This window comes from Accipiter gentilis, chromosome 5 (assembly GCF_929443795.1).
Source record: "Accipiter gentilis chromosome 5, bAccGen1.1, whole genome shotgun sequence".
In the NCBI taxonomy this organism is placed as follows: Eukaryota; Metazoa; Chordata; class Aves; order Accipitriformes; family Accipitridae; genus Astur; species Astur gentilis.
In genome coordinates this window covers 22,827,593-22,843,318 of record NC_064884.1, presented here as the reverse complement: position 1 = coordinate 22,843,318, position 15,726 = coordinate 22,827,593, and the positions used below count along the sequence as shown (strand labels likewise).

Below are 15,726 nucleotides of genomic sequence, written 5' to 3'. Positions count from 1 at the left end.
AGCAAAAAAAAAAAAAAAAAGTTTGTTCTTGGTTCAGTTTCAGAAGTGTTCCCTTGTATGTTCTCCTTTTCCAAATAACACAGCATACTGAATCATAATGTGTCTGTAAAAAGTCAAATCTGAATCCATTATGGAACTGCTCAGTAGAAGTTGGATCTGCTCTAAAGCACACTAAATTTCATTTTACTGAAGGAACAAAATAAGGTTCAGGAAAAGAAGTGTCATAAGTCTGGCTTTTCTTAACCTAATTATACCTGATTTAATGTGAATTATACTTGATGTAATAAAGTGATAGTCAGAAGAACAATATTAGAAAAGAACATTGTGAAGAATATACTACTCCACATCTATAGTCAATAGAATTAAAGTTAAAAATTGCAAAAATAATTAAAAGTAGGAAGGTATAATAACCCCAAAGTACTGTGATCAAGTGAACACTGAAAAAAGCAAATAGAAGGTAGAAAATAATACTAATCCTGTTGTCTCTAAATAGCCAAGTTATATTATAGATATGCTTTGGCTGACTGTAGCTACAAAAGGACGAACATTAAATGAGCTAGTAGGATTTTGCCTTTGCTCTTCAGCAGCTTACAGTCTGGTCACAGATGGCTTCTGTCTCAGTTCAGTTTAATCCAATCAACTCACCTCACTCTGTCCTATGCTCACCTATAAAAATGTTTTTGGGGGTGAAAACCAGCTGCTTCTTCCTGCTGATGTTGGCATATGGAATATAGCAACAGCACTTCCTTTCACTCATCATGTGTCCATGGCTCTCAAGGTCAAAACTGCTGAAACCAAGGTAAAGGGAATTTAGTTTATTTAGTGTTGTATGTCACCAGATAGTATTTAGAGAATTAGACAGCTACTGCGGGGCTTAAAAGAGCTATTGCTTTCATTCTTACAGAGTGTTCTTCAATGTTCTCTCCCTAAAAAACAAATTAAAAGGACACTTTATACTAGAGTGCTGGTAGTAAGTACTGCAAAATACATCTTGTAAAAACAATTTCAAAATATGTGATGTAGTTCCATTTATGAGATATAATTCTTGGAAGTGTCTAATAAAATCCTACATTTGATGACACCAGTGATTCTTTCTTTAGGTTGTTTTAACATATAATAAATGACCCTTTGGTTTTTAACTTGCGTTTTTTTGCTTTGAAATACCTGAGAATTTAGAAAGAGAAAAATAGTTTGAAAAAAAACGTATTCTGAGATTTAAAAAATATGTTTAAATTTCAGTGGCAATGTTAAATAAAAGAATGAAGTAGAATGTGATACAACTGGAAAATTTTCAAAGGGTTTTCATTTTCATGTTGCATACATTCCCTTGGCTTACTTGACTGAGCAAAGCATGCTATACCTAATACATCACTACAAGGACTAAGAATATTTTGGATATAAAGAGAAAAATCCTGGGCCTTTGACGCCAATGAAAGTTTGTTGCTGACTTCAAGAGAAGCTAGGAATTCACCTACTGTAATTAGAGGTCAACAGGTCAACAGCTCACAGCCATCCTTCAGCTCTGTGATTTTCACTTCAGTCCTGTCTCACTACTTTTATTACAGTATGAATCTACATCTGGAGCAGATAAGGCTTCAAGGAGGCAGTTGCTAGAGGAGGGGCAGCGGATAAAGGAGAATTAGAGGAAATGTGCATCTGCTCAGAGCAATGGAATGAAAAGGATTCCCACCAAAAAAAGTGCCAAAGATTAAACTTCCAATGCTTAGAGATACTTTTGGGGGGTAGGAGGTAGCATGTCTGCCAAACTTGCACATGACATTGTAGTCAATTAACATTATGGTGACGATGGTGTACACTGTGGAAAAGAAGGGATCAGATGGGTTATCTGGCCAATTTGCATTTAGAAGAAGACTAAAGACAGTGGAAATGGGAAAGCTGTATTTAGCCCTCAGACCAACCTGGCTGAAGAGATAAATCATTCTCAGTTTTTGCTTGGCTTTGCTTTCATGTAGGGAAAGAAGAAAAGAGTAAGACTGTCCTGGACATTTACTTATTGGCAAATATCAGTTTGTATAGGCATGATGGATTTCTCTCCTATTGCACTAGAAACTAAAGCTCCCTGCTCTCTCTCCCTGTGGGAGATAGATGCAGTATTCAATATTTAGCACTTTACAATATTTAGCAATATAAGAATAAGTAGTTTGCTAAATTCACAGTATCCACACTCTGTCAATGTTGGATGGTTCTGTAAATATCTTATCTACCACACAACCATTCAAAGAACTAAGGCCAGAAGTGAATGTTAGAGACGTTTGAGTGAAGTTTCATCCAGAAAGGCATCTTGTTTTGCTTTGAAGGATCTCTTATTTCCAAAGGCAGTTTGTTCCACTGGCTAATTGCCTTTACAGTTAAAAATGTCCTTCATGTACGTTTTGAATTTGTCTAGCTATGACTTGTACCTGTTTACTTCTTGTGGCTTTTCTGATAGATTAAAGAGCCCTTAAGTACCTGGTATTTTCTGCCTGCGAAGGTACTTATCCATCATAATCAAATCAGCCACCAGAGCTAAACAGATTGACCTCTTTAGGGCTGTAGTCCTAATGAGAAAAAAAAACCCCAACATTTCTAGCCATCATCTCCCTTTTGAGGCTCTTCTCTGCACCTTCTTAATTTCTTAACTTACTTCAAAAATTGCTGGCACCAACGTGGATGCCACGTTGACTTCCCAGTGCTGTGTTTAGAGGTAATACTTCTTCCTTATTTCTATTCATATTGTCCCACCTTAAACCCCAAATCCTTAAGGGCTTGTTTTGTGTCGCAATATTGCAGGAGAAGCTTATAAAAACGAGCTAGTATGAACTAGTTTCTTCAGAGTCACTGCCTCCTTGAAAAAGGGCTTCTTTTACCAGCATGTAACAAACTAAATCAAAATGGAAATCGCACTTTAGAGCTGGTTTATGTTTTACATTTTTCACTGCAATCTCACCTGCCAAATGAGTTTTATTTTAAAATGGTGAATTAAAAAAATATTCTGTACTTTTTATTTTCTTTTTTTTTCTTTATTAATTTTGAATCACTTGTCAAGAACGTTATCCAATTTTATCCTCAAAATCCACAGCAATGACAATGGCACTCAATAACCAGCTTTGATAAAAGTTCTTGAATAAAAGCAAATAAATAAAAAGAGCAAGTCTCTTTCAAACTTTGCAAAATGCAAATGATTTTTGAAACTTTGCAGTATCTTATACATTTGTTTTTTGGTTTCATTCGTTTATTCCTAGTTGTTCTGCAAATAATCCCTCTTCTTTTTTAGTTATGAATATGCAATTATCATTTCCCCTACCTCAGTCCCTGTAACCAACCTACACACATGTGATTGTTTTTACCTTTCTTCAGAATTGAGTCCTATTCCTCTATTAGTTGTTACCTATTTTTTCTAAAATCCATTCCTGTTGTAGATACGGTGTCACCATTCAAAGAGATAAACACTGGCTTCTCTTACATTGATATAATGCTTCACTATATGCAGTCCATAGTCTCTGCTTGCCATTCTGATGCACTGAAAAATTGCATCCAGTCCCCGACATTTTACTACTTCATTTATGCAGGGTCACTTTTCATGGATTTACTTCTGAATGAACACGTGCATTTGGAATATTTCATCATCTTAGTCTTCATTTTTCAATTTTAAATTTATTTTTGATCAACATAGACAAGAAGTCCTGTAAAACATCAGAACTTCCAAACTCACTTGCTGTCAGCTCAATTCCATTGATCTGAGGGGAAATCAGCATGGGATCTTGCAGGGCACACAAAAATGTGCACTTTTAGGACCCATATTTACATGTCCAAGTATATTTACTTAATAGAATCACTATAGTAATTACGTTCCCCTTAGATCATTATTGCATGATGCATCATGGCTTGCAGATCTATGGAGGTCTTACCACGTGAGTCAGGTAAACACAGATGGCTAGTTTCAAATATTTGATAGCCAAACTGAAGGAAGGGCAAGGAAAGTCTTCACTCGTTATGTGTGTTGTACCTGGGCTGAGAATTTATACAATAGTCTACTCCTCAAACAGAAACTGGAATGCTTTAATATCAAAAAGCAAAATGTAGCCACACATCCTTCCATTGTAAAGTATCATGTAGCACAATAGTAAAGATAGACAATATGAAACTGGTAGCAATACTCTCTACAGTCATTGTCTTTCTCATGACCACTTTCTATCTATATTTTTTCAGAGGAAATTAAAGAGGAGAAGATGCAGTATAGAGAGGATAGGCAAAGAAAATGACTATAGAGAAAGAGTCAGGATTTAAAAAAAATGGCCAATGAAAAAGGAAAGGTACAAAGAAGTTAAGCAAGAGGAAAGGACAAATATGACATGATAAAGCACTAGCTAGAGTGAGAACATGCAAGACAATCTGGAGTCTATAAAGGAGAAAACCTGAGTTTACTGACCACTCTACTGACTGTAGTAAACATCTTCAGTTTCCTGTTCTTAAGCAAGCACATAATATTGCCAAAGCAGATGTTCAAGATCAATGCATAGAGATCTCTAGTCCTGATGTCCCGTGTTCCCCTTAACAAAAAAAAAAAAAAAAAAAAGGCCAAATAAACATCTGGAATGTCATTAATTCATCACAGAAAAATAGAAATTAAAGTGTTCTGCATTAGCAAGACTATTATTATTAGCAAGACATATTAACCTTCAAAACATAATTATACATTATACCTGTAGGAATTAATTCAAGTCCTCAGGTCTGCATAATTCAGGAAGCCAACTTAGATGATCAGAGATATGTGAACCACGCTTCACTTGAAAGGATCTCAAGGCACTTTATGAACTTGATCAGGGGAAGACCCACCGGTTTTTCTCTGGCTGCATTGCTTCTGACACCTCAGTTTAGAAATGAAGACACTGAAATGGAATGAAAAAAATAATGATACCTAGGTATCTTAGCAAATATACATGCTTTCTATAATCCTCTATATAGTGTTTCTCTTTTCTTAAAGACACAATATTGCATCATAAAATAATGTTTGTTTTATGAAAGTCATATTATTAGGGGTATTTTTTTCCATTTGGAGTTGGAATTTTAGAATAAATTCACAAACAATTGAACATTGAAAAATATTTAACAGATAGCCCTCATTACTCATTTAAGCTGTCTACATCTTTATCTTTGGAACTGAGCACTAGGATGACATTTTCTAGAGGATGGAAACTTAATAGCTACTGCTTTACAATTTTCGACACTCTATTTGCATATAGTTTCAACATACTTGCAGGGATGGCATTACTTAAAACTAGGCTTATTTAAGCATCTGTATGATCTTAAACTCTCAATGTCCCCTGTGTAATAACTGCCAAGCAATGTCCTCATTTTCTGAACACTTATAAAATCAGTAAGTAGCAGGTACACAATAATATGCGATAAAACCAGAGCTATGTATTATAACCACACATTAGGAGCTGAAATGTACCAAAGAGCTTTTAGCAACTTTTATGTAGTCAGCAACAGCAAAAATTCTGTTATTAAATATTTTATTTTCTAATTTACTTTTTTTCCACATTATGATTGATAGAAATCCGGAATTATTTTCTAACAATTACATACCTGATGTAAACATGGCATTAGGTTTTACTGTATTTTTCCCCTTTGCAGGTTGTTCTGGTGAACTTGTTGATATGCGTGGTAGTTTTCTACACTGTGTACTATGTGGTCCTATCTGTGTGCTTCGCAGTATTCAAGTAAGATTTCCTTGTCTTTAGTCTCATAGGCTAGCATACTGCAACTTGCACCATGTAAATAAATGAACATAGGAGAAAAGATGACTGAAAATAAGAAAAGAAATATTTTATATTCAATAAAAAAGACAAATGATATTCCCTTAGGAAGTTATTGATTAGCATGTATCGTGCAAAATGTCGTAAATAAAAGTGGGCAAGGGCAAGACCACAACATGAAATGGGACGTAGAGAGCTTGTAAAAGCCCAGATAATTCCATTTGAAATCACATTTAAAAGCACCTATAATATGTCATATAATCACTAAGGCATTACAGGAAATCTCTGGTTAAATTTATTAATTCTGTTTCCACAGGATTAAAATGTTGGATGGTTTGGGACCTTTTGATTTTAAGACAAGTCCCTCATGGATTAACCCATATTATTTAGGTAACTGAAGTTTGCTTCTCTTTTTTTTCTCAGTCAAAGAAATAGACTGTATCTGGATATAAACTTGTCTTCCTTATGGATAGTATTTTAAAGCTGTTTCAACAATACTAATGATTTCTGTAGTTTAACTACACTGCATTTAAATGCTTATTCATCTTGCCAGCACTTCTCATTTCTGTATTGCTACTTATCATTCAAGTGATTGTTAGGCTTTCCCTTGAGTTGTTGTGATCTTGCGTCATCTGAAGAAAACGTGCTGCTTTGCCAGGATGTCTCAATTTCATTGCAGAACAATTACTTATTCTCTGTAAAGTTCCTCCACAAAGTCGTTAAATTTAATTTTCATACTGCAATAAATTTCTTATGAATCATTGGATCTAGACCTGAATAATAGGTCACATTCAACTAATGGAAATTTTGCTTTGGTAATGCCTGAATACAGTGGGCATTGAAATTTCAGGTTTGACTGTAGCTCAATCCCTAAACATATCTTTATATATCCTAATACAAATTTCTGCATTTTTGTCTGAAGCTCTCGAAATATATTATTTTTCCTAAACGGTAATTCCTAAAAAATTACATGCATACATGAAATTTTACCAGATTTGTAATCTATTTTACAAAGGCAAACCACATCATGTGTCAGTAAAGTAAGTAAAGCTCAAAAGTAAATTGGTTAGTTCATCAGGTTAAAAAGAGTAATAAAAATGCATGGATATTTGTACAGTGTCAATACTGATTTCAGATGAAAAAAGAACATCTCAGCTGTAGCAGTGGAAAAGAAAATTAAATCATACTCCATTAGAATTACTTTTCAGGGCCCTAATGTCATTACTGTATCTCCATATGATTTCCCCCCGCACCCCCAAATTTTATCAGCTAGTTTGATGCAGCATGTTTATATGCCAAAGACAGTGACTATGTCTTGCAACTGGTTTGTATTGCACCCTCCTTTCTGTCCACCCGATGAAATAACATGGAATAGCAAAACATAAGAGGATCTGTTTAAAGTCTGTGGGCACAAACACAGAACAAAGGCCTCTGAATGATGTTGCAAATGAGAATTAGTTCACTCAAGAGTCTCACTCATGCCTGTTAAAACCAGAATTATGTCTTCAAAAGATAACCTCAAAATAAAAATGGAAGTCAGCTCAGAACTGAGGTACCATTACTGACCCAGTTTTGTAAAAAAGTTTACAGAACACCTGTCTACACTAAGCATACTTTCTAAATTATAAAATTACTGGCATAATTTAAAGGCATACTATCATCATGAAAGATCATAAACTAAAAATACTAAAATGCATTGTCAAACATTAAATTTTTTGAAGTGTTATTTCTGACTTTCCTAACTACACGTTGTTTTTCCTGTAGTATTTTTCTTATTTTTTTACATTTTTTTAAGCTGCTGGGTGAAATATCCATAGTATAGTAGGAACTGATTGACCCTATAAAGAAAAGAACAAAACTGAAAGGCACAAAACGCTGCCAAATGTATACATTAAATACAATGAAAAAATAACGAAAGTCTCTCTACTTTCAGCTACAGTAATCCTAGGTATTATGTTACTGGAGCAGTAAAAAAAATAAATAATTCCATTAAAAATGTGAGTTTTATATGCTTGCATACTTAAAAAGAAGAACAAAATGCATTTAGATGGAAAATTATATGAATTACAAATGCACGATTATGGCCTGTTATATGGGAACTCAGGACTACAGCTAGAAGAGACATCACGCGTTTTCCATTCAACCCCCTGCTGTCCCAGGTGGACACAAAGCACAAAGTCACACTTTGCCCTAAAAGAGATTCTTTTCGATCCCGATGCCCTTAAGAGCAAGTAAGCAGCTAGGCACCGCTCCGTGGCTCTGTCGAAGATCACAGCTCATCAAATGCCACGTGGGGTTCCTCGCCCTTCCCGGCGTAGCTGCTCCGTGCCTCCCCGCCCACCTCCCAGCCCGTGGGGGGCACGGCTTGGCCCTGCCATGGCCTCTGCAGAGCTGCACCCCATGCCAGGGGCGGTGGTCGGCGCGGGCTGGCGCCCCGAGGCAGCCGCGGGGCTCGGCATGCTCCGGAGAAAGAACCAGGCGACGGAAACGCACCGGTTTGTCTCCGAGAGAAGGAATTTTCTTCATCAGATAACTTTAATAGTCTCCTCTGGCAACATAACTTAGTTATGACAACTTTGCTGGTAATCCCCGTTCACGGTTTAACACAACACAGAGCTAGATGCTGGATGTCGGGCGTGGTGACGGTGTGGTAGCTCTGGCAGCCTTGCCCTCAGCTCTGAGAAAAGCCAGGCTCCTGGTTGTGTGTACCGTGAGATCCATACGGATGGATGGCCTCTGTTCACCTTGTAGGCTCTCTGCTCTATCTCCCCTTGTATGTCTTATCTTTCAATTCTTCTGAGATATATAGAGATATATATATATTCTGGTATATATCATATATATATATATGATGCAATGATGTCAACAGTGAGAAAGCTATGAAGTTTCTTACCAAACATAACCCCTTAACCATACAATTCTGTTCTGGATGAGAAGAATTTGATCTATGTCAATGTTAACCAAATCTGTTTGGCACCATATACAAAAAGTCTGGATGGCCCCTAAGTAAAATGTCCATGCCGTTTCTCATCTAGGCTATATAAACTGGTAATAATCCTGTCACTGGTCATAATCCTGTTAATCCTCATATTTTTACATAAATATATAAGATTTTAAAGTCTATAGGCAGATCAGGATACAACGCCTGCAGACATCTGAGGCAAAATTAGAAATGAACTTATAATGGAAGTGTTAGTGTAATATTTGATCTTGTAAAAAAAAAATTGCATAACCTTCTCAGACATTTTAACTTCCTATTGCTATCATTTTGAATATGAGAAAAACCCTTTCAGAACTATATTTGGTGTAAATATCCTATCTTCATTTACAGTTCTTGTGATATCTTTGGAAATAACTTTCTTCATTTGTGGTCTGCTGTTTGCCTTGGTTGTGGAAGAATGGGTTTGGGATTATGCTGTAACAGTTACTATTATTCATATCACCATAACTTCAGTCGGTAAGTAGGTTTACTGCTAAATATATGCATAGTATCACAAGTTGAAGGATCAATCAGCTATGATTCATCTACTGTATTACTGGACTAACTTATTTTTTCCTTAAAGCTAAATAAATAAATATCTCTATTTTCCATCCATTTGACTCCTGCATGTATTTAGATCCTGCCATTTAAAACAATTCTGGTTTTGTTGCAGAATTTTAAAACGTTATTTTCTTATAAAAATTTCAGAGTTTTAGTTTGTAATCTAACAGTTCATATCAAACAGATCCAGCCTAGATACAATTTCAGCATCTGGAATGTATGTTTTTCTCTAAAACAAGAAATCAATAGTTGTCCATGTCCTGACACTTTAAGATCTACTCATTAACACTTCAGCTCTAGTTCAGAGTAAAACTGAGGCTTGCTTCGGCAAAGCCGGTTCAAACTTTTTAAGTTAGATAATTTGAACTAAATCTCCTTGAGGAAAATAAAGCATTTTACCATTGAAGCATCTTTTTTTTCCTGAAACTTTTCCCCTGGAAGGAAAGAAAAGGAAAAGAATTGGCTGCTGGAAATGAGACTCATCATCACTTTTTGCCAGCACCTGGTAACCTACTCCCTCTTCTCATGCTGTTTAGCAGAATGCTGCTGTGGCTGATTAGGAAATGCATTTTAACCCCATCCTTGCCAGAGCCCATTTGGGGATGCTTTTCTCCTATAACAATGAGCTTAGTATTTTTATTCTAGAATTCAGAAATAGGAAAAAATATCACTGACCAATTAAGACTCCCCCCCTACTACATAATAATTCATCTTCCATTTTCCAATGCTTTGTCCATTTGTCTTTTAGCACTTTATACAGAGGGGGATTCCCCACTTCCTATGGCAAGTTAAGCCAGAGACCAACAGAGACTTCATCTTAAAAAATTAAGCATAATTTCTCATTTACCAAATTTGATTTCCTGGAATTTAAACTACTGTTGTTCCTTATGAATAACTGTTGTATTTAAATCAAGGAGTTTACAAAAACTACAACAAAAACTGGTTTGTGTGTAATTTATACAGGAAGATATCTTCTATCATTATAGTCGATGATGCATTTTGATGTCCGGACAACCCCAGATTTTTTATTCTTTCATTCAGATGGCCAACCAAAGCTCTGCTGGCTGACTCTGAGCTGCCAGCATATGCAGTGTGCCTCCCAGCTCACTTTACTACCTCTACAGCCCTGTCAGCCTTTTTTATTTTTTTTTGGGGGGGTGGGGGGTGGGGTGGGCATGGGCAATACTGGGTCATATAATGGCCCTGTAGTTGATCATACAGTGGGGATGTGGGCCAGCTTACATGAGGCAAGTGCCTGACACAGGAGAGAGCATGCTGTGCAATAGTGCTAACTTGCAGTGTGCAGCCCCAGCCTGTCTGTCATGCACTGCATCACCTGTTAAACCGAAAATGGTAGGCAGCTTAATTTATTTGGATTGCAGCGATATGTAGGCACTCTACCAGGGGATCGGTGTCTCTGTTGTGCTAAAACATGTACAGGTAAGTAATAAAAAAGGCATTTCTTCTGCAGAGAGCCTGAGAGATCCATTTAGCACACACTTATTAGGTTTAACACTTGCCTTGCAGTGGGATCGCTCACTGGGCTAAGCTTAATAGTATGGCCAAGTATCTGCATGATCAGGACCTAAATATGCATTTGCAATTTCAATAAATGTAAATTATATAATTTATGAAACATAACTAAGCAGATCTTTGATATCATAATGTAATGTTTGCATATCCCCATCCTTATTGTTTAAAAATTTACATTTCTCCTTTTCTTCTCCTTGCAGTTATGTCTGAATTCCCCCTGATGTTACACTGGTGGCTGGCATTAGGTATAATTACATTCTTTACAGTTTAAATTGTTAGACTCTATGTAGAAAATTAGTTTTACAGTATGAATTGTTTCTATTAAATGTCTGCTGTCTCACTAATTTGAGAATTGTCAACATTTAAAGAAGAAATATATGCTTGTCATTTATACTTCTTTTAATGACACAGGCAAGTAACACTGGGCTCACATTTGCCTTGCCTTAAAAAATCTTCTGTTTTAAGACCAGAATGTACTCAGCTTATGTTAATCTTGTTAACAAACAGCAGACATGCTCACAATCTTGAAATAAAACATGATTAAGTCCTGACTAATCAAACTATCTCAGTTAATTCAGGTGTCAAAAAGACAGTTGTCCAAACTAGTCTTCATTGGTACCCTTTATAATCAATGGAAAGAAACAGGCACCTTCAGCAGCAACTTTTGTAAACACTATGCACAGGTACTTATGATAGAGGAGATAAATCCCAGTCATCACATTTCCTTAGAGTGAATGGCAAACCTACATTTCTGAATGTTTCATTTTCTGTAAAATTAAAAGCATAGCTTTGTACTAGAATATATTATCTTGAGAAATAGTTAAGGGAAAAGGACTGGCTTCTGTTCTTCTTATATGATGGATAACAAGGATCGACAGCTGCAGTAAATTCCTAAATGATGGGGGGGGGGACAGATAAATAAATTCCCTGTCCTGGAACTGGCTTTTGCACTTGTAGGTGGTTAAAGCCTTGGGTAAAATGTTTGAGTAGACAGGCCATTTTAAAAAAAAAAAAAGAAGATAAAAAGAATGTCTGTTTAAAGTTTTATTGTAATGTTTGTATTCCACTACAAAAATTAACATAAACCAGTAATATATTTTCTTTCAGGATCTGGAGTAATTTCAATGACTTGTGGAGGACAGATTCTGGCATACTGCTTGTTCAAAGACAACTTCATTTACCCAATTCTAGACGATTTTTGAAAAGGAAAATTAGAACTTGCCTTTATACTTACATGAATTCTATAGTTTCAATAGCAACATAATTAAAATGAAGTTAGCAACCATCTAATTGTAAGGCTAATATTTAGCTTATTTAGCTTATTTGTATCTTACACTTGTTTGCAATGTCAATGTCATCACTTTTAGCTGCTGTATGTACATTTTCCATTAAGCAAATAATTAGATACACTGTCTCTTTTTTAAAAACAAATAAACCATAAGGAGCATGAGAGCAATGATGCAACACTCTTGCAAAATCCTACCAGGAAAAGAAAAAAACAGGTTTGAATTTCATGTTTTCAGGGTACTTGTTATCTATTGTATTTTATGCAATGCTGACTCTAATTTAGGCTGGAGTCTGACCTCTCACAAGTGCTGTAAAACTTTAAAGTCACCCTATCTAGCATAAATCACTGTAGGTTTAAAACAGTCTTTACTGGCAAACTCCTGGCAAAGAAGAATCTGTGAACAGCACATAGCTCTGCATCTCTTCCCATCTTGAAGCTCTCACCCAGAAGCTGCCCAAGACAACAGCAGGCAGGCGTACAATCCCCAACATTTGGTTGACCCCCTTGCTTCCAGGGATGCTACAGGCAAATGTTTCCTACAGTAGCTTCAGGGTATTCTCTCTTTCGCCAATGATCCATTTATGGTCTGGCTGTGCTAGAACAAGGAAGGGCAAATGCTACCGCAGCCACTTTTTTACATATCCTTCTCTCTCCCCCAGCTGCAAGTGGCCAATGGCAAAGTGTGAGTTTATGGGTAGTAGTAATTAAAAACAACAAACAAACCACAGTGGTGGCTTCACGTAAGTCTCTATCTCTTTAACCATAATGAAGTTGTAACAGGAAAATTGTTAGAAGGCAACTTCATCTTAAATAGGATACCAGTGATTGGATTTCAACTGCAGTTTGCTTAGAAGAGCAAGACTGGATTGCTGTTTGCACAGGAGTGCTAAATGTTGCATTTGCCTTAATCTCACTCAACAGATAATGCCTCTGAAGAACCTGTCCCCTGTTGATCTAATCAAACATCTTAAAATTTATTGCAAGTTTTACAATTTTCAATTAAGTTTCAATACTGAAAGCACACATACAGTGAGAAGCATGTTTCATAAGACTCCCAAAATAATGCGTTTGTCTCTCATGAATGATAGATGTGTAAGTCATCTTAGAGACAAACCAGGTATGTAAATCCATAGCATTGAATAGACCTAGGACATGGACATAGGAACAACTTTACAAGTTGTTCAGCATAATATGCTATGTATTGAAGTCAGCGGAGATAATTCTGGAGAGTGAATTAACTGACCTGCACTGATCAGTGTTCTGAACCGTGAACCATTTTTAGTTTGATGAATTTGTGTCTCCAGAAACATCAGTATGCAGATGACCGACTGGTATTATGTGTTTGAAAAATGTTTGCACACTTCTTCCAGATCTGTTTCAGTTCAGAACTATAAAAATGGATAGGAAGTACCGTCTAATGTAAATTCATACCTCTGTCCTCATCCTCGCACAGTTTGTGTGCGTAGGTAGTGTGCCATGTGCAGAATATGAGTGGATTAGATATAAAGTTAATCCACAGGTGGAACAAGTTTCTATTTTTAACCTGACAGGATTTTCCTCTTCGTGTGTCAGCCTAGCTGCAGCTTGTAGTAGCTCTGTTGCCGAGTCTTGACATTTTTAACTTTTGTATTCTATTTAAAATCTTAAATCACCAGCAAGAGATACCTTCAGGCTAATATGAAGAGTGCTTTAGTCCCAGGAATTCTCCAAAGCACGTACAACTAGGCCAGTGCTAGAAAAATAATCACAGCAAGAACTCTATCGGGGATTAAAAGCCTTAGTCCAGCTATTAAAGTGTCATTAGCTTTTTGCATTACTTTCAGATATGGAATGGTGAGAAAATTTCAACATTATTTGTTTCATCTTTTCTATCACTTTTATGTTGAGCACCAATGATAAATATTACACATAATGTTTGAAGTGTAGAAAAAGTTCTTATTATACAAATAAATATTCATCATGTAAGCAATATGAGCTATATCTGTGTGGGCATTACTTGGTCAGGACCCTTCAGATATAATATCTAATACTGCGTGATTTCTATCCGATACACCAAAATGGTACTTTTGAATATGACAAACCTGGCTGTTTCTGGAACAATAATAAAGTGATCCACTTAAGCAATTTGCATGTGACTAATTGATAACAGTCAAGACACAGGTGGGAAAGAAGAGCTGCTGGAGGAAAAGAAGGCTATTGTACGTGTTTCACAACAGACCTGCCAAAGACTACAAGAAAAGACTGCTACAGAAAGCAGAAGGAAAACAGAGAAAACAGCAACAGGGACATATGTTTGAAAAAAAGGCCCAATGAAAGCAATAAACGAGAAGACAGAAATGGACAAGATCAGTGAAAGAAGAAAAAATCTGCAGAGTGAACTTGTAGCGCTGGAGTCTCATGACATGAGACTTGCATGCCACTTGTATGCCGCAATCTGTTTTTCTGCTGATGTATTTACATGACTGTAGGAAAGGTGGTCTCTATAGTTACGACTATAATTTGTGATGTTATGCCTGTGGCTCCTGCCCCAGGATTTTCAGAATTCTTTGGTCTCTGACCCAGCCAGGCACAGGAATATTGTCTAATTTAGTTGGTGTGGGCTTGCAGTTAAGTTATTTAACCCCTTGTGATCTAGTCACAAGTCTAGTAGTCACGAGTTTGCACAGGTATCAGTGGGGGTGTAGACAGCCTAGAAAACATTACAAGCAGATGGAGACTTTATCCACTTCCAGGCAGAGTTTGCAGGGAAGAAGGTTAGAAGTTGCAAACATTAGGTACAGAAATCAATGGAATGGTACACAAATGACATACACTGTACTTAGAGGCATTTTAAGACTTTTTTTCAGAGGCAAGAAGCTCCTTTTCATCATATCCAACCACCTACTGAGATAGATTATAGTTCTCCTCAATTTGGCCCTTTCTCTAAAAGGCTCTGCATTCATTCTTGTTCCAAATGGTGAAGTGTCTTACTCGTAACAAAGAACGTGACTGAAATGTGTTTTTTCTGGAGACTCTAAGCATATATTTCTAGGCTAATAGCACTGCCTTCAATATAATGTCAAAGTGTAAACCAGTTCAAAAACTTTTTCTGGGACCAACAAACTAACTCAAATGTGTAAAAGCAGCCAAATATCAAAATATGGAGTACAGACAATGTAATGATTTTTAGTTGGCATTTTTGTAAAAATATAGGTTTAAATACTTATAATTTCCTAGTGAAGTAAAGAGTTGGTTATTCAAACTAAGCCCATCATTTTTCCACCTCTGTAAATTGCTTGATCAACATTTCCATCTCTTTTGTATTCAAACTTAAAAAAGCAAGCAAAACAAACCCCTACAGTATTCATTATTTCTATATCCCTAAAAATACCAAGAAATGCTGCACCAATAAATGCAGAAAACACAGCATGAATAATACTAGATCACCAGCAACAGGTATATGAGTCACCTGACTGCAGTCTCCTATGTTGGATATTCATGCACAGGATTCCTGTGGGCCGTAGTCTCTTGACTAGAAATACACATCGTGACCGAGTGAGCTTCATTAAAATGAGAAAAGATGTGAAAGCCTTACACATTCTTCATTCCATCATCTGGTATGTATG

The 15,726-nt window shown here is 36.4% G+C and overlaps 1 protein-coding gene across 2 annotated transcripts; it reads left to right on the top strand.

Annotated features, from left to right (window-relative positions):
• Positions 1 to 630: 630 nt before the first annotated feature.
• TMEM244 (transmembrane protein 244) lies at positions 631 to 15,726 on the top strand. 2 transcript variants are annotated; one of them, XM_049801503.1, is made up of 6 exons: positions 631 to 799; positions 5,638 to 5,723; positions 6,076 to 6,149; positions 9,091 to 9,216; positions 11,034 to 11,078; positions 11,941 to 15,726. In XM_049801503.1, exons 1-6 carry the CDS (start codon positions 659 to 661, stop codon positions 12,033 to 12,035), a joined length of 567 nt encoding a protein of 188 aa, XP_049657460.1. In that variant the 5' UTR covers positions 631 to 658; the 3' UTR covers positions 12,036 to 15,726. The 2 variants fall into 2 exon arrangements, with proteins under 2 accessions (XP_049657460.1, XP_049657459.1); XM_049801502.1 differs by having other exon boundaries at positions 11,923 to 15,726.

What these genes read in the sequence shown, in the direction of transcription:
- TMEM244 (XM_049801502.1), top strand. Translation starts at nt 659, where the DNA reads ATGCTCACCTATAAAAATGTTTTTGGGGGTGAAAACCAGCTGCTTCTT. An exon ending in TCAAAACTGCTGAAACCAAG is followed by an intron (nt 800 to 5,637) that starts GTAAAGGGAATT and finishes TCCCCTTTGCAG; the next exon opens with GTTGTTCTGGTGAACTTGTT. An exon ending in ACACTGGTGGCTGGCATTAG is followed by an intron (nt 11,079 to 11,922) that starts GTATAATTACAT and finishes AACATAAACCAG; the next exon opens with TAATATATTTTCTTTCAGGA.